The following is a 22685-nucleotide window of genomic DNA, read 5'->3' on the forward strand; positions in this document are numbered from 1 at the left end:
GGTCATAGGTAAAGAAGGAGCTGGGTAGGGCCTCAACCATATTACATTGCGTAGCGCAGGGGTGGGCCAACTTTTGGGCCTGAGGGCCACATTGGGGTGGGAAACTGTATGGAGGGCCAGGTAGGGAAGGCTGTGCCTCCCCAAACAGCCTGGGACCCACTCCCTATCTGCCCCCCTCTCCCGTCCAACCCCCCCTGTTCCTTGTCCCCTGACCGCCCCCTCCCAGGACCCCCTGCCTCAAACAGATTTATTTTGGATAGTTCTGTCCCCCCCCTCCCCCCCCCGCCCCACACACACGAGAAGAGACAAGAGGATGTTAGTTCTGGTTTTATTTTAGTCCGAACTAAAATACCCTTCAAGGGAAAAAAACAAACCATGGCTGGAATAGTGTTTCACAATAGACCATAATGCTGAACATTGAAGTGTCACAATGATATAGGAGACTGAATGAGAAGCATTCAGCTGCCTGAAGAAAGCAGCTTGAGTAATTGCACCTTTATGAAATACCTAGGAATTGTTACCTCCTACCAGTGCCCATGCCTCCCATACAGTAAGAAGGGTATATAATGAAATACAGAGCCTATTGCCCCCCCCCCTACATCATGGGTTTAGTAGCCATTCACCCTAGGGAACTGAAACAAGCTTCCAGCATTCATTAAGTGCACTCTCTTTGCTATAGCTCTGATTCAAGTAACCCCTCATCACCAGGCTACTGCACTCTCGTTGCCATTATCAAGGAAGTTGCTTTAATGCATTCATAAGGCAGACTACTGAAAAGATGGAGTTTACTGTATTGCTGGCACAGTCAATGGATGATGCGAGAGAAGAGAGGACTGTTCCAGTTTCTGCATGTCTGTTGTACAGTAGGTTGCCACTGGTTGTACAGTAGGTTACCACTCATGCATCATCCTCTGGTTTTGGGTTTTGAAGTGAGGCAGAAGGGGGGGATAAATCAAGGAGGAGGAGGGAAGCCCTGGCCTGCTTTGAATGTTGTTAGGTGTCCTACCACATTCAGATGGCTGGCGAAATAGACCCCCCACCCCACCGCAGCAGTTAATGAGTTAAAACAGGTTTTTAAACAGGTTTCATTTAAAAAAAAAAAAAAGGTGACCGTGTCAATTCTCCCAGTACTGCGAAATGTTACACACCACAGTGTAAGCCAGACATCAGACAGAGGCGGGCTTCTCTGCGGAGCGCTTCCTGACGTCTGAACTTACAGTTTGGGCTGCGAGGTTAGTTTCATGCTCAAGTTTTCAGCAAGCTTCTCCATGAACTCAAAGGTATTCAAGTAATCAGAACGCTTCACGCTGCAGAGGGAAAAAACACATGAAACAACCACCTTAAGGCACTGATGCTGCCAAGCGTAAAGGGAAAAATGCTCTTCAGGCTTTGAGTTATAATGCTACTGAAGAAGTTGTATAAAACACTGATCAACTTATAGCGTGAAGGTTACTTCTGTACAAGGGCCCTTGCAAAAGGACTGAAGGGGAGTGTGACAGAGAGCTAGGCAACAACACCTATTGTGTTATGGGGGGCAGGACCCCTCCCTCAGCCTAAGGGGAGGAGCTACTGAGCCCAGGGCTCAAGCAAGTTTGAGAGACAACAAATGAAAAACTGGGACAGGAGTGAGGTTAAAGGGCCAAAATCTGGGATCCAGAAGGGGACACCGAGCAGAGAACCCCAGATAGTACCCACTACTCCTTCAAGGTGTCTAGGGAGCCAGTGGACGCAGCCCAGAGGAACTCTGTCCGGATGCATGATCGAAGCGAGGAGTGGAAATAGGCCCCACAATTGCAGAGCAACTTCCCATCCAGTATCCTCCTCCTGGTTTAATAGATGGCCACCTTGGTCAGTGCTAAGAGGAGGCTGATGAGGAGATCTCTTGACTTAGTGGGGCCGGGATAGGGCATGCATAAATCAGGAGATGCGGGGAAAAGGGCAGCCAGAACCTAAGGAGAAGATGTAGATGTGCACCAGGTTCTCCCTGATGCTGCAAAATGGACAGGTGTCAATGAGGGAGGTGAACCATGCCAGGTACACGGCCGTGCTTATGCCTCCATGAAGGAACCGCCAGTTTATATCCCCAGTCTGCTGTGGGACCAAGGTGGAATACAGGCTGGTCCACCAGGGTTCCTCACCCTCCATAGGTGGTAAAAGGTCTTCCCACTTGGTGTCAGGGCAGGACACGAGGGTGAGGAAATGGAATGTTTGGAGCATGAGCGTGCACAGCTGTTTTCTAAGCGTGGTTCAGAAACTAACCAACTGCAAGTCGCACAACCGGCTCAAGTTACAGATGGGAGAGGACCGAGGTTTTGTGGGGCAGGGGCCTGATAAGATCCGGAGGGTCGGGGATGAGGGGTGGGTGGGGAGCATCCTCCTGGACAGACTGTGGCTACAGCTGCATTCAGAATTCATGTAAAACAAAACCCAGAAGTAACCATGCTTCAACAGTCTCTAAAAGAGCTTAATGTTGCATTAGGAGAGTGTAAAACCCACATCAGCACCTTTCAGCCAGAAGGATCAGCTATGTAGGCAGCAGCACTGAAATGAAGCCACTACAGGAATGCAGCAGACATGCAGATAACCGTGTACTATGCTGGGTGCCAACAGTAAGGGAAGGGGGAAATGTTTGGACAAAAAAAGAGAAGGGCAAACCCCTCCTCCTATGAAAATCTTCTAGATCCCCGGAGCAGACAAGACATCACTTAAGGTCTCATCTACAAGACTTTCATATCGTACCTACCTCAGAAAGGACTGAGTTGCCCTCCCCCAGATTTGAACCTGCAGCTCCTGTTTACGTACGCCACACCTAGTTCTTAGACTATTAAAACAACCTCTGCCTAGGGTTGCTTTCCCTTTTACCTGTTTTGTTGTTGCCACTGGTCTTAGGCTATATGGCGCTCTACACTAACTGATTTATAACGAGAACGTGTATATTAATTGCTTTGCCAGTAAAACAACATGCTCCTCCCGCCTACAGGCAATTCTCACCCATCCTTGGAAAAGTTGCAAGACTGGTTCTGATTTGCATCAGATATGTGGAGGCTTGGGCCACATATTACAGTTGATAGGGAAAGTGTAAATACAGTGGCCTGCCCAAGATGTTGCAGAGTCAGTCTTGAACTATACAATGCACAATTCTCTTCAATCCCTTGTTAACAGGTTAATACAGGACCAACTCACATTGGGCTTAGTTCTGTACTAGAATGTTCAGACAGTAGAAGGACATGATGAGGGATCTGATTGGCCCTTTTTTACATGCCTCACTTTGTGACTGTATATGCAGCTCAAATGGTATGCAAGGCCATCCCGACACCCTTAACAAAAGATCTAGTTCACCACGTGAAGGAGAGAATGGTCAGAATTCTGTAGAGTAATTGTCTGTAGGTTTTAGGAGGTGTAGAAACCAAGCCTTCATACTAGTGCAGATCACACTTGTATTTAATAAAAGCAAGTGTCACTGTAAGACAGTTGTCCCACGGTAACCGTCTCCCAGTCTGTTCCGGTCAACCTGGGCTCTTACACCATTGGCCAGACAGAATGGATTGAGCTACTTAGATTGTAAGCTCTTGGGGGCGGGGGCAGGGACAGTCTCTTGATCCTATGCAAATCACTTCACCACTCTGACCTTCAGTTTCTTGGTCTGTAAAATAGGGCTAATGATGCTGACCTTCTTTGGGCAGTGCTTTGAGATCTATGTTTAAGAGCCAGCTACTATGATTATTCTGTGCTTGTACAGCACCTAGCATAAAGGGGTCCTGGTCCATGATGGGGGCTCCTAGCTGTTACGGTAATACAAATAATAATAAACAGTGGTTTTACCACTGGGTACCCCCCAGTGGTATCACTGGGTACCCCCCACCAGCCTGACATGCACTACTGGTCACTACAGACTTTACCAGCAATGCCATGGACCAGTTTAAGGGCAGTGCAGACACCGCATACTTACTTAGGTAAACCTTTAATGCAAGCAGCTAAGTCCTTTGTCATGAAGCCAGCCTCTATAGTCTCTACGCAGACCTCTTCCAAGGCAGTGGCAAAGTTCTTGAGATCAGCGTTGTTATCCAGTTTAGCTCTGTGAGCTAGTCCTCTAGTCCAGGCAAAAATGGAGGCTAAAGGGAAAGCGAGTATAATTGTACTGCTGAAACAATAAGATGAGGCTGCACTGTCACAAACAAGTAAGAAATCCCCCATGTAAGAAATGCAACAACTGATGAAGGTTAATGAGAAACGCTGAACTTTCAGGGAAAATCTGGAGTGCGAACAGGAGTGACTTCATGTTACTGTCTCTTCTTTGTTTTTTAAAGCAGCCCCATGTGCTATTCCTGATTTTTTTTTAATGCTCCTGTATCTCTTTCGCTCCTCTCCGTGGCACATGATGGAGATGAACAAAGGCCAATACGAAGAGCTACATGCAATTAAAACACCCAAAGTTATTAAATACCATACAAGCTGGAATCGGATTACTTCCCCATAACATGTTACACTCATTCTCCGGGCAAGTGCAGATGATGTTTCAGCATGATTTTATAGGGCTTGTTGATACATACACATAATGTACGGCCAGCTGGGGAGCGAATCTATCCTGCAGGAGCCTGCCACGTGCTAAGTGCCCATGTGGACCCTGCTGCCCCACACTTAAAGTTGCTAGTGTGCTTTAAACTACACAGGAGTAGAATAAAGCACACGAGGGAACTCATTTGAGCATAACACCAGGGTCCACATGTGCAGGGTAGATTTACATCCCGGCTTGCTGTGAACTAAGCGTTCACATAGACAAACCTATACTCTGCTCACTTGTGCTTATCAGCTGTGAATACCTATTTTATTTGAAAGTAAAACAACTCAGTGGTGCCATTACTAGACCATTAATGCAGAGATGTCAGAACATCTCAGATTAGATTTTGTATACGATTCACTGTTCCCATGCATTCAGTTCCAAGCTGCTTGTACTGTACACTGCAGAAGTACCAAATCAGATGCACGAATTATCATGCAACTAGCATGTGTGGTATTCGGTGATGCAGGAATTTGCAGAAAGAACAATGCGCGTGTTCTCAGTCTTCACTCCTTCTTACATGTAGCAATCAGTCAGAGAAGCCCAAGGCATCTTACCAATGGGATTAGTGGAAGTTTCTTCACCCTTCTGATGCAAGCGATAGTGACGCGTCACTGTGCCATGAGCAGCTTCTGCTTCCACTGTCTTGCCATCTGGGCAGATCAGTACGCTGGTCATCATCCCCAGAGAACCATACCCTGCAGGTTATAATCGAATGGGTCAAGTCTTCCTCTGAAAACCCCAACTTGATAAAGCTACACCGCTCTGCCAAGCCACAAGGGAAGCCAAACAAACGCAGTATTCCTGAATACCAGGCAGACATTAAATACTAAAACACCCACTTGTTCAGTTCTGACTTAGGAAGCTGCTCCCAAGTGTCTGAATAATAGAAGTTATTCACCAAAGCCACTAGAAAACTGCAGACATTTTGCCCCATTTCAAGCAAATTCATATTCACCATAGCCAGCCACTTTTTTCCTACCAATGAGCTCATAGTCTGCGAGCACCTCTCCTCTCCCATTGACTCCCACTGCTCTGAAATAAGAGTCACCCAAAACTGCAAGGCAGCATGGGAAGGAGATGGGAGCAGCAGGGCTGTTTAGCAATTGGATTTTGCATTTCATTTCACACTCGCTGGTTCCAACAAGAGAGATTTCTCCTAGGGGAAAAAAAAGCAACGAGCCTAGGAAAAGCTAGCGGCAGTGGGAGGAACGGAAGATTTCCTTATTGGGGGGAGGGTGCAGAGATAGGAGTGGAGGAAATGAGGGGAAGCACTGAGACTTGGCTGGGGGAGACGTGAGGAGCCAGGTCCAGGCTGGGTTCCTATCTGCTCCCAGGCCCGTTCCAGTCCCTCCGAGTCCCGCTCCCTGGCCCAATCCTGGGCTCTGCTGCAGCTGCTCCAGCCCCAGTGGATCCTGCTCTTGTCTTCCCCCACCCCGGCGTGTGCGAGTTTACTTGGAGGCAGAGCCCCCACAATATTTCCATTGTGGCGCACTCCTCCTGCCCCGCTTCCCAGTTCCACTGCCCTGCTTCTTATCTGTTCATGTATTTTGCTGTCAATCCTCATTCCTAAGGTGACCATACGTCCCGTTTTGACCGGGACAGTCCCTTTTTTAAGCCATGTCCCAGCTGTGATGACTTTTTTTTTTTTTGGGGGGCAAAAATGGGCATTTGTCCTGTTTGCTCTTGCCAATTGATCATCAGCTGGCAGGAGCAAATGGGACAATTGCCCATTTTTGCCAAGAAAGTGGGGCGTGCATTCCAAGTGGGGCGCAGAGGAACGTGCGGGGGGTAAGCGGCAATGCCACCCCTGTGAGGAGGGGAAACGGTATTTGCGCAAGCAGCAATGCCAGCTGTGTGGGGGCAGGCGGGGTTTGGGCGAGCAGCGATGCCAGCCGCGTGGGCAGGGTGGGGGAGAGGGAACAGGGCTAAGGCGAGGAATGATGCCAGCCCCACATAGGGAGCAGGCTGGGCTTGGTGAGAGCCCTGGACGTGGGAGAGGCAGAACTCAGGCCAGCAACTTGGGTCAGCCCAGTGTGCGGTGTAGAGTGGGGCCAGGTACAGGCCAGCCCCATGTGCAGGGATGGGGGCAGGGCTCAGGCAAGTGGCTTGGCCAGCCCCACGTAGTGTCCCGTTTTCCCTTTGGGAAATATAGTCACCCTACTCATTCCCCACATTTATCTTGTCATGGTCATCTCCATTCCTACAGAAAGGTTCCATGAGATAAAGGGCTTTGGGGGTGGGAGGAGAAACTTGCTCCTGTACAGAGATTTAAGTTTCTGTTCTACGCCGCACCTGATCATCTGGGGTAATTTGGGCCCAATCCTCCACTGGTGTAAAGTGACATGGTCTAGGAACATCAATCACTTGTGTACACCAGCTGAAGACCTGGCTCGCTCTGTCTAACATAATAAGACTCTGATTTTACATGCCATCTCCTTAGGAGGATCTCAAACCACTTCCGAAACATGGATGAGTTCTGCCTTGCAACCTCTGTGTGGTAGGCGAGTATTATTCTCCTCCCCGATTTAGAGAGAAATAAAGACTGAAGGGCTTTGCCTAATGTCACATGGACCCAGTGGCAGTGATAGAACTATAGTCTCTTGACTTCCTGTCCTCTGCCCTAGCCACATGCAGGGCTGGACTGATACACAGGCAAACCAAGCACATGCCTACGACCCAGATTTGTGGGGGCAGGAGGTTAAAATCATAGGCCAGTGTCCTCCTCCTCCTCCAGTGCCTTGCCCCACCAAAGGGGCACCAACCACCCTTCACCCTGGCACCACAACCCTAATCCTGGCCTAGCATGGAAGGGAGACCCCGGGGCAGAGGAGAATGCCAGTCCACCCTGCCCTCACTCTGCAGCAGTGGTTCCTATCCCACAGGTCTAGGCCTGGCTCCCCATTCCGGACATTGCACATTGTGACCACATTGTGACCCGGTGCAGCGTCAGGTTTGGCCCAGCCACCTCCCTCCGCCCCTGTCATGACAGAGGGGCAACCGGGCCAAACCCGAGTTGTGCTATAACCTCATGCACCAGGTCACAATGCCTGGAGCAGGGCCCAACCCCACGGGACAGGAACCACCACGGTAGGGTGAGTGGGCTCGCTCCAATCCGACCCTCCAGCGCCAAGGGTGGCCAGATAGCGAATGTGAAAAATCAGGATGGGGGTAGGGATTGGAGATTGGTAAGGGATTGGTAATAGGCTCCTATAGAAGACAAAACCCTGAATATCAGGACTGTCCCTTTAAAACTGGGACACCTGGTCACCCTACCAGAGCCTCCCCTCTGCACTGGGCCAGGAGAAATGTATGTTTGCTTAGGGTCCAGTGATGGGTTAATCCAGCCCTGGCCACATGGGGCAGAGGCCATTCTTCCTTCCCCTACATTCTTCAGCATGCAAAGTCCCAGTGCTTGGAACTCCCATACTTGAACAGGTGTTCATGAACCTTAAAACTTATGGGATCAGGCTCTTACACTGGGTTTGAGTGCTCCTTCCCACAGACAGAGCCACAGATAAGAGCCTGAGGAAACGGAAAACAAAACAAACAAACAAAAACACAAAACCTGTTTTCCTGGTGCCATACCCTCTGGCAGAAGGAGCTTGTGGGGATGCAAAACTGGGAGCTCATGTCACGTTCTCACCTTCCAGGTCTCTGAGATCTGGGTCACTGGAAGCTTCTTGGGCCAAGGAACAAGGATCCCTCTAAGTTTTGTGTGAGGAAAAATTTGCTGATGGTGCTAAAGAAAGAACACTACTCAACCGACGTTTTTCCTGAGAGTGCCACACATATGCCAACAGACCACATCTTTGCGTAGAATTCTTACCAAGAGCTATGAATTTTATTCATATCAATATCTATCTGGCTCTTGGCATTTGGGTTACATTTTTATGTCATTACAATTTCTTTTTTGCTCATGGTGACCTTTCCATGCTCAGCTTTCGTCACTGTGCCCTGGGTTAAGTCATGCAGGCATTTTGGTGACCAAATCCCAGCTACTGGTGCAAGCACTTTGGGTTTAAAGCAATTAGTAGTTGTAGTACTGGAACAGCCATCATACAAAGAAGTCTAAATAGAAGGTGGATGTACTCTTCCAATTGAGAGTCACTTTTAAAAGCTAAATTTGCATCTCATACTTAGTTTTCTTGAGTCTGTGAACTGCAAACAGTTCTGAGATAAAGTAGTGGCTCTAGGATAAGCATGTGCATATCATATATGCCATGATATGCTCTGTGAGAGGCTGGTGGCCTTCCTGTTCCAGCATGTTGCTGAGCTAAGCTTAGGTAACAGTAACAGGTCATACCTTGTGCCACAGAGTCAGACTGCACATCACCATCATAGTTCTTACAGGCCCAGATAAAGCCACCTTCAGATTTCAGGGCTTGAGCCACCATGTCATCGATTAGTCTATGCTCATACCAGATCTTCTGGGCTTCAAACTGGGGCCTGTATTCTCTGAAAAAACAAGAAAACCACCAGGTAGCTTCTGGCAATTACAATTCTGGTCAGTGAAACATACAGGTGAAAGGCTGAAATCCTTAACTTCCATGAGGAAATGGGAGAGGAAAGAGCCTGTGGGCTGAGATGAAGATGTTTATGTGCCTTGAACAGCACCTGAAAAGACAGGATGTACATAATACATTTTGCTCCTGGTTTTATAGGTTTTTATGAAGCATGCATATAAAGATGGCATATCACCAGTCAAAGATGGGGGGGGGGGGAGGAGGGGAGAAGACAACCAATGGCTGAGCTCCTCAAATATGTGACAAAGAGCAAACATAAATTAGAGGAAACACTGTTAAAATAATTTGTTTCATGAATTCAGCTTTGAGAATGAGTAGGCCCGATGGTGTTCTCTCTTACACTGAGACAAATCAACAGCAACTCAGCTGCATTTAAAGGGATTAAACTGGTGAATGGGAAGAGAATATGGCTCCGTGCTTCTGACACAAATTTACAGTGAATTGTGTGTGATCTTATTTCTGGGGTCAATTGGAGTCTAATAATCAAGGACCTCCCTGGTTAATTAGAAGAACTGTGGGACAAGATACTTTCTTTAAAAAAGGCCAAGCAATAATTTACCAAAATCTAGACATATTCCCTCTTTATAATGTAAGCCATTTTAAGAGTATAAATATGTACATTTTAAAGACAGAAGACTTGCAGTGCTCTTCTAAAAATTAGTGAGGTTCAAGTTCTAAAGCAACTAGCCAGGGATTTTCCATGACTCCATCCAAATCTCCAGAGCTTTCTTTTTATCATCGATAGATGCCAGTGGAGATGGACACCAAAGCCTTGATTCAGGAGAGCCCTTAAGCACATGCTTGAGTGCCCCATCCTGGCTTCAATGAGAGCGGGGGGTGCTAAGCACTTCGTAGGAGGTGCTGAGCACTTCACAGGTTTGGGCTCTGAATTGACAGGGGGGGTTCACAAAGAATAAGAGAACCATCTTTCTACTACAGAAAAAATGCTCTGGAAGAGAAAAACCGGAAGTAACAATCTGTACTAGTTACTTTTCATAGATCTCCTGAAAGATGTCTTTAAAGCGTCCATCATATTTCTTCAGAATGGTGTTCTTGGTGCTCATGTACAGGGGCCAGCCTTTAGATAATGCCATCTGGAAAGAACTGTGGGCAAAATCCCTGATGGAGTGGTCAAGGTTATACATTCCCATAGCTACACCACCACAGCCTATCAGCAAAGGGAGAAAAGAGAACAGTAAATAAGAATTAACAACACTGGCTAAAAATCCCACCCCATTTCTAACGGCATGCTATAGAATTCCCAGCCAGCAGGCTGGAATCCTTCTCGGCAGTCTGTCTTTCCTGATGCAGTCCTAGAAACTGTGAAGTGTAACAGGATGGAATTCAGTTACAAACAATAGGACTCTTCCTCCCACATGTGCATGATTTGTCTAATTCTCTCAGTGCTGTAAGGCATGGATCTCGGCATGGTTCCTGGTGGATCTTTAAGCTTAAGTAACTTTTTACATGGCTGTAGGTCAGATGTAGTTTCCCCTCAGTGACTCCTAACTATGGTCCAGATCACCACCACTCAGAGAGGGGGAAAAAAACAAAACAAAACAAAAACAAAAATATGGAAAAGGTTTCTGGGGAGGAAATTGCTGTGGGAGATCCTACTTCTTTGAGGTGGTGGTTTAACCATGGGCAATGTGGACAAAGGCTGTGGGAGCAGCTCCATACGTGGTGGGTCCCGGGACCCACTCATCTGTGGAGGCCCTGCATCTCTTCACTGGCTCGGACCTCTGTGTAGCCTCTCCTGGCTCCCTGAGATAACAGGTTCATTGTCACCAGGCTGCAAGGAAGTCTCTCCTGTTCCTAGAACCCCCATAAAGGCTATAGTGAAGAGACAACACAGCCTGGACAGTGTTCTGACTAGCTTGTGCATGGCCTGTGTATATCTGAGGGGAAAGGCAGGAAAATTGTGCATGTCCTCCATTCCACAGTTTGTAATCCCTTCCTCAGTACGGACCCTGGGAGGAGGAAGGAGAGACCTGCTTGTGGACCAGCAGGGTGGGCCCAGCTAGCATTCTAAGAGATACATTAACGTTCCCTAATTTCCTATTTAGTCTGAAGTACATACATAAAACTGTGTGTGGCATATAGAAGTGGAATCACCCTTTGAAGCAGAAACAACTATATCACAGAGGAGAACTCTGGAGATTTTATTGAGAACAACAGGAGCTACAGATTTAAAAATAAGTACAGAGCCAGTCAGCCATGGAAACGCAATTCCCCCAAACTCTCCTGTCACCTCGTCTGGTCGGAAGAACAGAAGGTTAGGCTTCACAGCAGCATACACAGCCCCTTCCCTCTTCATTGAATTGTGAAATTTACTAGAGGCTGTTGTATCTGCCATGAGTTTGAGCAAAACCAGACACACTGGAATTGTTTTCTTACTGTTGACAATTACTAAAATGAAAAGATTGAGGTTCCTGAGCCTGATTAAATCAATGACAAAATCCCACTGACTTCAATAAGGCAGTTCCCACTGACTGATCTCTATGAGAGTCTTCTCGTTGACCTCAATAAGAGTTGGTTGGAGCCGTTAGTGAGAAACCTGAAATGGGCTCATTCTTATCCAAATGCATTCGACCTTTACTATCATTTTCAAAGCCAAGTTACCACTGGCTTAAATGGGAGGTTTCCCTGGGTCTGCAGGATCGATTCTAATTTGAAATGTCTCACTGGCCAAAATATTTTTCAGTAAATTTTCTTATGACAATATCCCTCATTTGGAAACCCAAAACATAATTTTGGAAGGAGTGCCTCGTAAGATAACTGAACCACTGCCTATGTGTTTTCCTGGTAATGATATAAATAGTTGAGTCTTATTACCGAGGTACCTGGTGGTAGTTGAGGAAACAGCCAGACCTTTTCATGACTGAAGCAGGTTTGATTATTTGTCACAAAAGCCAAGCTGTTTTAAGATGACATTGGGTGTTAATAAGAAGCCAAACCCAAGTATGTTAGAATAGGATCCAAGAATACAAATCACCAGTCTCCATTAGTCATAGCATGCAAATTGGCACCCAGCCTGACATGCTTAGTGACGTATAGAGCAGAATGGGATTGACTACAAGGTCCTCCAAAGAACTTTTAGGGCTCGGGGTCTCATAGCTACCAAGTTTTGTACATCCTCAAGTGTAACATTTTCATGAAAATAATTTAAAGAAGATAATTTGCACATTTGTACATAATTCACATATAACCATAAACTTCAGGTTCAACACAACTGCATGGCGTAGTGCTGGTGAAAGGCATTTGATTGACTGCCTTGGTGAACAAAGTGCTTTGTTTATCTAGTGTGCAGCAGCAGGGCTGGGAACCCACACACTACCCTGCCAGCATGGCTCAGCCCTGATCTCTGGGGAGGGGATTTCCTCTAGGAGTAACAGAAGTAGCTCATGCTCCAAGCAATTTTTGGCTTTTTGACAGAATCTGCCAATTAGTCCAAAGCATGGTGGTGAGTTTGCGATGTGAGAATTTCTCTCTCTGTTATCAGTGAAGGGCAGTGCCTGACATAGCTACCAATGGCGCAAGTGTCACACAAGATGCATGAGAAGTGGTAAGTCTGGTGTGCATGTGTGTTTTGTATTTTGTTTCTTTGCTTTATGATTTCCAACAAAACTGAATCAACTTTCAGCACTGGAAAGTTCTCCTCCCCTCCCACACAAATGAAATAAGCCGGTAAAAGTATAGATGCTGTATCATGCAGTGAATTTGACACACCCATCAACTTGAATCATACCAAATACCAGTTACAATCACAGCTTTTGTGACACCATACATACTTTCAAAGTTATGGACCAGATAGGTCACTGGTTTACCGCCATCTTTTGGTGTGTAAGTCATCTCTACTTTTCCTGGCCCAGGTACAACAAAATCTGTTGCTCTGTACTGTACAAAAGAGAGAAGAGTTAAGTTTACTAGTTTCATCCAAGACACAGGTAAACTGCAAGAGAAATAGTCATGTTTGGTCAAATAGCAATTCACATTCCTAGGAAAAATGTGGAAATAGATGCACTAAAAGAGCTGAAACATGCAGAAACTGACATTTTCCAGATGTAGATGACATTTTAAAGTGGCAAGTCTCTAAAAATGTTATTTTTAATATTCAGTGGGGAAGGGGGAAAAGGGATATTCTGGGAAATTCTATTGATTCCATTTCATAATTGGATTAACACAACTATGCACCAAACTACACTATCTTGGCAATGGCCGTGAATTATGCTACTAGTGTCTAGCCTTCCACTTCTGAGACCTGAATTCCAAACAGGCCTAACTACAGTAACAATCAATCATTCTCTGGGATTTGCAAATGGGAGAAAACTGCCCACGCAGGCAACACACACCCTAAAAAAAAATCACGACTGTAAACTTAGCTACGAAAAACGTATATCATCATCTTCCAAATTGCTCTGGGTAAACGTCATTAGGTTCTTTTCAGGCTACTCTCCATTACAGCCTTCGAGCCTTCTCACCATTTCCTTGCTGACATCAGTAATGTTCTGTTCTTAAGCTCTTCTGCAACTTCCCCAAGCTCTACGGCTTGCTGTTTTTCCTTTACCTCTTCCCATCTATTATTCCTTTCACTTTAATCACTTGCTCTGGCAAGTTTCCACTTCTTTTGCTTTATCAACATACTGTCTAGCCTACTGTAATTTCCACTGCCTACTTAATTATTCAGTGCTCTTGATTTATTTCTTAAAGACATAATACTAATTATTCTTTTTTGTGAGGTATGGGCTCGGCAATTTCTTTTTGCTCTTAGGAATTAGATACTCGGCTGTCCCCTGCATTTTAAGTAAGCATATGACTTACCTAGCTCTTCTATAACACTCAACCATAGATTACAAAGCACTTTACAAAGAAGGTCTGTATCATTATTCCCATTTTACAAATGGGGAAACTGAGGCACTAAGCTGCTGTGACTTGCTCAACATCACACAACAGGTGAGTGGCAGGGCTGGGAACAGAGCCCAGGTCTGACTTCCAGTCCGCTATCTTTCCCATGGGACCACACAGCCTTCCACCCCATTTTGTTTCACTTGAACCGCTTCAAAACAAAACAAAACTCAACCCTCCCTCAACCATTTCTGCACTGAGAGTGGGATCTGTGCGGACAATCACTCAAAGAAGGACAAATGCTTTTTCACTAGGCTATCAAACTTTTAATTTAAATCAGGTGCTCAAATGACAGGATTTATTTGTAACTCCAAATAAACAATAAAATGTCAAAAGAAAAAGGAGGACTTGTGGCACCTTAGAGACTAAAATTTATTTGAGCATAAGCTTTCATGAGCTACAGCTCACTTCATTGGATGCATCCAATGAAGTGAGCTGTAGCTCACGAAAGCTTATGCTCAAATAAATTGGTTAGTCTCTAAAGTGCCACAAGTCCTCCTTTTCTTTTTGCGGATACAGACTAACACAGCTGCTACTCTGAAATAAAATGTCAGTGTTCATTAACACAGGACAAGTAAATGACATGGAAAGAACCTAGTATGTTGCCAAAAAACAAAAACACCCACCAGCTCCTCATTAGCTCACTTGCATAAACCTTTTGGCACAACTGTGCCTAGTGAACAGGAGTAAGGCAGGCAATGAGACTCCTCTTCCCCAACAAAATGTTTTTCTTCCTCCCTCTAAAGGTCTCGTTAAAGTGGGATTTCCCGGGGGGCGGGTGGGTGTGTTCTGCTGCCAAAGAATGGATGTTCCAGTTTAATAGATTGACATGTTTCAGAATACTAGAGGACACTCTCAGCTTCATATTACACCAGCTCTCTCAGCGTTAGCTATCATTAAAGAACAGGAATGTTCCACCTTATGATGAAGCCTGAGGCTTCCAAGGTACCATTGTCCAGTCTCCCCAGGCAAAAACAATCTATAAAGTAACCAAGCAAGTGGGTTTTGTTGGTTTCGGGTTGTTTTTTGCATGAAATGAGTCCTAGCTCTACAAAAGCTGCCCATGGTGGAAAACAGGGAGAATCGAGAAGTAATTTGGATGTTGGGCTACCTGGAAGTACTTCAGACAATTTGACAACACTGGGACAAGAGGACGGAAAAAATTTAGGGGTAGAGTCTCTTATACAATCATAACTGCAATGGGAAGGGAGGAGGGCCTTGGGAACAGTCGCTGGAGACATTCTGTCTCTAGACTGTTAAGGTAGTAAGCTTGCCTTGGGGGCAGTTGGTAATTACTACACTCTTTAATAAGAAAGAGTGCACTCTACCTCCAGCATAGGCTTCTGTAGATTAGTAAAACTGCAGTAGCTCCAGTCATCGACCAGCTAATAAGCAGGAGCATGATGAGTGCATCTCCACCCCCTCGTGGATCTGTGCAAAAGCAGCTAAAATATGGCTCTTAAGAGATATCACATGCATATCAGGCACATGCTGTTTTGTACCAGACCTGTTCCCTGGGATAAGACTGTTCACCTAAATAAAGTACAAATAAAAAGAAACAGAGAATGACCCTAAAGTAGTAACTCACTTGGTCCCCATAAGCATGACGGCCAATGATGATGGGTTTCACCCATCCAGATACCAGCCGGGGGATGTTTTTGCAGATAATAGCCTCCCTGAAGACTGTGCCACCCAGAATGTTTCGAATTGTCCCATTTGGAGACTTCCACATTTGCTTCAGCTTGAACTCCTCCACTCTCTTCTCATCCGGGGTGATAGTAGCACACTTGATGCCAACATTGTACTTCCTTATCGCTTCTGCTGCTTCTACTGTCACCTTGTCATTGGTCGCATCACGACATTCCATGCCCAAGTCATAGCTACAAATAACCCCCCAAAATAATCAATAATCAAAGTCACCGGATTGATCAGTCTAAGATGCTTATGGTCCTACATGATAAAAATGGACAACAGACACACAATCCTAGAATTTTGTCATTACTGGTATCTACATCGAGCCAACCTGCACTCCAGCAGGAGTCAAAACAAGGGAAGGTAGATGGTCTTAACAGCAGTATCTTCCCTCAAGATTTCTGCAGGTGAGGATGCAGGGGTGGCTTTAGTTTATGGTTGAGGCTGTGTAGGAGCCCTACCAACAGCATCTGCTGCAAGGATACATAGATGCCTGAATCCCCAGCTGCCTTGGCCATGCCCCATTCTCAGCTAGTACCCACCTGCTTTATGATCTCTGTCAACCTATCACCCTGGCAGCTCAAGTGAAATTGGGGCTGTTTTGCATTGTTTCAGCCTTCCCCAATGGACTTTCCGTTATGGGGCCCTCTGCCTGCGTGCAAATCAGCATAAACCCTGAGTGAATTATACCCTTTTACTGCAAGCTTCTTGGGGCGGGGACTGTGGCTTTCTTTGCGTAATACATAACACTAAGCACACCAACAGGACTCCACAAACAATAATACCAATGATGATGGAGTCAGCACACGGTTACGCTTTAAAAGTACATCTGAACATATTTCTTTAAAACAGTGGAGGGGAAAACGTTTACTATACTCATGACTGTTTTTATGAACAATTGTGCTCTGCATATTTGTCCTCAAAGTATAATCAGTGACGTGTAAAACAGGGCATTAATGTATCCACTGTGCTTGGGAAGACAGTCTCAGTCTTCTTCCCCACTTTTTAAGAATGGACTCTCCTCTAGACAGTGTGTGGGTGCAATAAGCTGCTAGGTTCCTGCAAGTTCCTCTTGGCACCAGCAAGCAGTAAATCTTGGGCAAGTAAGAGGTGGAGTCTCCAGAACAAAAGCAAACTGCTTTGTAAGTAGGGAAAAGGTCAGACTCAGTGGGTTTGACTAATGATTGACAGCACTGCAGATCTCTCCATACAGCTGGGAAAATAAAAAACCATGAACATTGCTGCTGCCACTGTAATTCTGACCTACTACTTTGAGGATAGGAAGGGAAGGAATAGCTCTTTATTTTGCTAAAATAAGTCTTGTAGGCAGTGTCATCACATTCTGATAGGTGTGATTTTTTTCCACTCCCCGTTTTCTTAAAAACTTGCTCCTATTTATTATTGTGGAGGTGAGCAAAGGTGGATGGATACAGTTTATGAAATGGTGAGAAGTGTGAACAGTCACGGACTAATCCAAACAGGGCTTAATCCTGTTCCATCCCCTGCAACAGCCCCTTTGTACCACTCCAGCAGCCTAAACGGGTAAAAAGGCCCTGTGGGGAATTCCCTCATGTTGGCATAAGGCCAATGGGAGCCCAATACTATCATTCAGTAGAGCTGTCCGTGTAGGGATGTGCTGAGGGCAGCGGGTTAAGGAGAAATGGCTGAAACGCTCTGAATTCCAGCTGACTTAGGCTGCATAAAGCATACAGGCAGCTGTGCATGCGGCTCTAACACTGGAGGCATTACTCGACCTAGAGCAGCCCAGCATTAAGGAGGTCCAAAGGTGGTAACTGAACACCTGGGCTTTGACTCTTGTGCTGTCCCTTCTAAGAGGCGTAGCACAGTTTAATCCACTTACTGCTGGGCCTACACCATGCAAGGAGACTGTCAGTGAAAGTGTTTGCAGGAATGAGGTCATAGCGAAGACATTTTGGCAAACAGGTTTCTCACCACAAAGTACTGGCTTTCAGTAGATGACCGAGCCCTTCCTGGTGGTCTTCAGAACAAATCATTTTGCAAACCAAGCAGAGGAGCACTGAGTGCTAGAGGGGAGACGTTCATGGGAGCCAGTTCTCTGACAAGGTATAAACCCCACATATACAAAAATATAAACCAATGCCCAACAACACTAAATCAGCCATATACAATATATGTAAAAAGAACAGGAGGACTTGTGGCACCTTAGAGACTAACACATTTATTTGAGCATAAGCTTTTGTGAGTTACAGCTCACTTCATCGGATGCATATGTATGGTTACCTGTGCAGGTCCAGATCCACATATGGAAAAATCAGCTTTTCTTTAATCAGTTCCCAAATCACCCGAGTCATTTCATCTCCTTGCATCTCCACAACAGACCCTCCATGGATTTTTTTGGACATCTTGAACTAAATAAGATGTAAAAACAAACTCAACTCTCTATATATTAAGCAATGCACATTTTTATAACATGAACAGAAAAAAAAAAAGTCCCAGTCCTTTAGTGAACTCTCATTTTATTGTGAATCTCCTGAAATTTGGTGCTCTTCTTAAAGCCCCAGCTCCTGGAAGCTTCTGATTAGGGGAGAATCTCAACTTTCATGTACGTTTCTATCCTCGTGGTTGTGGAGAGAAGGTTGAAAACGTGCCCTGAGTGCCTCCCAAAGGCTCAAAATCCAGAAGGGAAATAAAGAGAGTTCTAAATTTATTAGTTAAAAAACCCTAATGATTTCTAAGCCAATCTCATGATTTTTGAGGGACCAGACTCACGATTTTAGAATGCTTAAGGTTGGTGATACATATTCATTTTAGTAGGGATCAACTCATCACTGCTCTTTTTTTCCCCTCCAGGAGTAAGATGTCACATTGATACAGAAATGCCAAGGATATACAAATACAACTTTTTACTTGAATGTCTTACTTTTGGGGTTAAAGTACAGGAACAGATCGGTTTTCTGAAAACAGAGTACTCCTAAAGTATTGGAGTCAAGGGTCATTAAAAATATTTTCCACCAAGATTCTATATGGTTCCTATTTGCATCTTGATCCTTGTCAACAAAAGGTACTATTCAAACACTTTATGCTCTACTTCCAAATGGCTACAATCGCTTGGTTACTACTTCTGGTTACACAAGAGCTATGACTTGGCAATTTTTTCTCAAACGCAATCCAGCAACGTAGTTCTCATTAGTTATTTTAAGTTCTCAACTTAGATACAGGAAACTCATGTTTAAGGCCCCGATCCTGTAAACACTTATACCCATGCATAACCTCATGTACATGAGTAGTTTCACTGGATTCAGTGGGACGACTCACATGAGTAAAGTTATGCACAAGCATAAGTGTTTGCAGATTTGGGGCCCTAATATGTAAATATTGATCCTTACTGACAGTAAAAATTCTTTGCATTAGTAATTCTTATTGAGCATTCATGTAGCCAGTCAATTTTTAGAGACTTTTTAAAGTGAAAGTAATGGCATAATTAATATAAATATTTCATAATTGATATAGCAGCTTTCATTTGAGGATCTTAGAGCCATTTACAAACATTGCTTAAGCTTCACAGGGAGCTATGAGGTAGGAAAGGGGTAGCATGCCTGTTTTACAGATGGGGAAAGCAAGGCAGAGAGGCTAAGTGACTTGCCCAAGGTCACACAGAGTGCAGGGCAGAGCTGGGAACAGAACAGAGAACTCCTGATTCAGTCTCGTGCTCCAACCACTAGATCATGCTTCATTTTTTTACTTCCTCTAAAAACCCACCTTCCAAAGTGGCAATAATTTGCAGCCTTATGCTACTAATAATCCCATCTGGACACATCAATTTGAATAACAACCAATCTGAAACATTTTAAAGGTAAAAATTTTTATTCTATCCAAAGATAGCATCCTTGCCAATATTAGATATGGTTGCCTAGTTCTTATTACAAGTCACTATATAAATGGCCATTCACAAAACTTTGGCTGAACTCATAGTAGGCTCAGCCCACACATATAAATACTCCAGGCCCAATTTTCAAACATGTTTTTTTCAGTGACGAGGAGGGAGAAGGGTCTTGGGTTTAGGGCACAGAATTACTGGTTAAAAGATTCTGTGTTCTTTTTCTGGTTCTGGGTGACTTTAGCAATTCATTTAGGCCAACACTTTCAAGAAAGAGGCCATTGATTTTGGGGCATCTGTAAGCCCAGAATAAGGCAACCAAAAGTGATCATTTTTGAATGTTTGGCTGCTGCCCACTCTAGGCTTTGTCATCAGTAGAAAAAAAATTAAAAGATGCATTTAAACATGTTAACTAATAACATTTTCCCTAGTATGGCTATGGTGTATGAGCCTGAGTTTCCCTATCTGTAAAACAGAGACAATAAAACATGTAGACACCTAAACACTGATTTGAACATCTCTACGTATGGGATTTGGCCATCCTATTAAGAAGCTCACCTCTGACAATCAGTTACTTCACTGATCTCTCACCTCTGACAGTCAGTTACTTCACTGATCTCTCCCTTTCAGGTTTCCCACATTCTTGCCACATAGCACGGACTTTAAAACAACATCCTCTCCCCTTTCATATCCTCAGCCCACACACCAAGCCAAAGAGGCCCGGATTGGACTTTCCCAACACTCTTTCATTAGGAGAGGCTCATTGCATAGTATAGTTGCTATTTACATTATTGCAAATTACACAGTTCAAATCACATCCACATTAGAGACGTGCGATGGTGCAGCTACGTCAGTGGCCGGAATCGCAGTGCTGGCGAAGTCTGAGATCAGAATTTGGTTTTGGGCCTTGTGTGCCTGGGAAAGTTTTACCTGTTATACCAGTATAAAACTCTGCCATTATAACTCCCGGCACAGACAATCTTATTCTGGAAGAAGAGTGGCTTTTTGTTGGTTTAGCTTAAACCCCTTCTGGAGTGAAATAACTAACCTCTCCTGCAAAAAAAAAAAAAAAAAAAAAAAAAGCCACTCATCCAAGAAATGTCCACAGGATACATAAAATCATAGAATATCAGGGTTGGAAGGGACCTCAAGAAGTCATCTAGTCCAAGCCCCTGCTCAGAGCAGGAACAATCCCCAATTTTTGCCCCAGACGGCCCCCTCGAGGACTGAACTCCCAACCCTGGGCTTAACAGGCCAATGCTCAAACCACTGAGCTATCCTGCCCCAAATAGACACCGGCCTCCCCAGCTGCCCTGGCCATGCCCCATTCTCAGCTAGTACCCACCTGCTTTATGATCTCTGTCAACCTATCACCCTGGCAGCTCAAGGGAAGTGGGGGCTGTTTTGCATTGTTTCAGCCTTCCCCGATGGAGCAGGTTGTTCTGCTATAACTGTACTGGCTGAAATTCACACTTTAGGTTATACAAAGAACCAAAAGCATTTCCCCTCAGACTAGGTCTGTATAACCTAACAGTGAGCTAAGCTGAACAACCGAGCCTCGTTGGGAAGCTTTTGTTTGGCATGGTTCAGAGCAGCAGCCGTGTTAGTCTGTATCCGCAAAAAGAACAGGAGGACTTGTGGCACCTTGGAGAGGAACACATAAGCTCATAACCACGGGAAGCCGGAGCGTGGTTTTCAGCCTGGGGGGGTGTGTGTGTGGGGGGGGGGGTTGGTTTACAGCCGCCGCTCTTGCTGCGGGGGGGGGGGGTAAAGTACAGAGGTCAGATCACAACACCGTGTACTCCGGGGACCGTGCAAACAGATCGAAGGTAAACGGCCTTTATGGTTCAGGTGGCCGGGGGGGGGGGGGGCCGCGGCGACGGGCTGTCCCCCCCCCCCCCCAGCCGCGATCAGGCCCCATGTCCAGCGAGACGCCTGACCCCTTCCTCGCCACGTCGGTGCAGCACCCACCTCCTCCCTCTCCCTCTCCCTCTCCCAGCCCGGCCCACGGAGCCTCGGTGCCCCGCGGGCAGCCCCGGGGCAGCGCTCACCTCGGGCCGTCACGGGCTTGGGCAGCGCCGTCTCCGCACCCGGCCTGCGCCTGCTCCTGCTCCTGCTCCGGCTGCCGCGGCGCCTCTGCGCGCAGCCGGCCCCCGGCTCGCCCTGGCCCCCCCCCGGCCGCGCCCGCCAATGGCCTCGCCAACAGGCAGCCACGGAGGGCGGCCCACGCGGGCGGGGCGGGGCGGGGCGGGGCCGGCCCTGCCGGGGGGCGGGAAATAACGGGGCCACAGGGGAAAACGAGGCCCCGGGCCAACTTGTATTTTGGTGGCCCTGACCCCCGTGGGCACGGAGTCCCCCCCTCCCCCATTGCCCCTCGGGGCTCCCCACCCTCCTGCACCCCGAACCCCTGCACTTCCCTCCTGTGCCCAGCTGGGGAAACGGCTGCGGGTGCCGGGAGAGCCGGCGTCGCTGCTCCTCCGGGGCGCTGTGAGGGCGCGACCGGGGAGCCAGGGCGGGTCCAGGGCACTTTCCCCACCGGGGCTGCCTGAGGTGAAGGCAGAGAGCAGCCGAGAGGGGGAAAGTGACCTGGAGGCGCAGAGCACTGGGTGTTGCTCCTCCTTTCCCCCCTTACTGCCCCTTGGGGGGGTGAGCAGTAGCTGTGTTGCATCACCCTTTGCCTCCCCCTTACTCCCCTGGGAGCAAGCAGGGAGAAATCTGGGTGCTCCCCGCCCCCAATGCAGCACTCGCCTGCCAGTCGGGAGCAGTTTCTGACTCCACATGGGTGGTGTGCACCGCCGCACGGCACCCCCTTGATTATGGCACCCCGGGCGGTCGCCCAGGTGGCCCACCCCTAAGGCCAGCCCTGGGGAGACAGCGGGGGGAGGAGGAAGGAGAAGAGACGGGAAAGGAGGTAGAGGAAAGGTGGGAGCAGAGGGAAGGGGGAGGCAGCAGTGGGAAGAAGGGAGGCCCAGGCAGGCAGATGCTCCCACAAAGGTTATACATTTACTCAGGTGAGGCTGAGGCCCCGCCAGGGTTTTGTATCCCCATGGGTTACCAGCCAAGCCCCTCAACCCCCCCCATATCAGACCGTAGCCCTGTGGTCCTGTGTCAGGCTGTAGAGCAGGGGTAGTCAATTATTCTTTGG

General features: G+C 46.6%; 1 protein-coding gene across 3 annotated transcripts; it reads right to left on the reverse strand.

Annotated features, from left to right (window-relative positions):
* Positions 1 to 314: 314 nt before the first annotated feature.
* Positions 315 to 21749, reverse strand: IDH1 (isocitrate dehydrogenase (NADP(+)) 1). Of its 3 annotated transcripts, none has more exons than XM_038421592.2 (9): positions 21592 to 21749; positions 17944 to 18071; positions 15578 to 15869; positions 12876 to 12981; positions 10075 to 10252; positions 8865 to 9016; positions 5116 to 5256; positions 3950 to 4112; positions 315 to 1307 (listed from the first exon to the last, which is right to left on the reverse strand). In XM_038421592.2, the coding sequence occupies exons 2-9, from the start codon at positions 18063 to 18065 to the stop codon at positions 1214 to 1216; spliced, it is 1248 nt and encodes a 415-aa protein (XP_038277520.1). In that variant the 5' UTR covers positions 18066 to 18071; positions 21592 to 21749; the 3' UTR covers positions 315 to 1213. The 3 variants fall into 3 exon arrangements, 2 of the variants coding, with proteins under 2 accessions (XP_038277520.1, XP_043361599.1); XM_043505664.1 differs by lacking the exon at positions 21592 to 21749 and adding an exon at positions 19260 to 19329; XR_006278102.1 differs by lacking the exons at positions 315 to 1307; positions 3950 to 4112 and having other exon boundaries at positions 5121 to 5256; positions 8127 to 9016.
* Positions 21750 to 22685: the final 936 nt, after the last annotated feature.

Source organism: Dermochelys coriacea, chromosome 11 (genome assembly GCF_009764565.3).
Source record: "Dermochelys coriacea isolate rDerCor1 chromosome 11, rDerCor1.pri.v4, whole genome shotgun sequence".
NCBI lineage: Eukaryota > Metazoa > Chordata > Testudines > Dermochelyidae > Dermochelys > Dermochelys coriacea.

Excerpts from the sequence above, each read along its gene's own strand:
- IDH1 (XM_038421592.2), bottom strand. The coding sequence starts at position 18,065 with ATGTCCAAAAAAATCCATGGAGGGTCTGTTGTGGAGATGCAAGGAGAT. Across the intron at positions 10,253-12,875 it reads TCTGGTCCATAACTTTGAAA|GCTGTGGTGGTGTAGCTATG; the intron begins GTATGTATGGTG and ends CTTTGCTGATAG. Across the intron at positions 1,308-3,949 it reads TGCATTAAAGGTTTACCTAA|CGTGAAGCGTTCTGATTACT; the intron begins GTAAGTATGCGG and ends TTCCCTCTGCAG.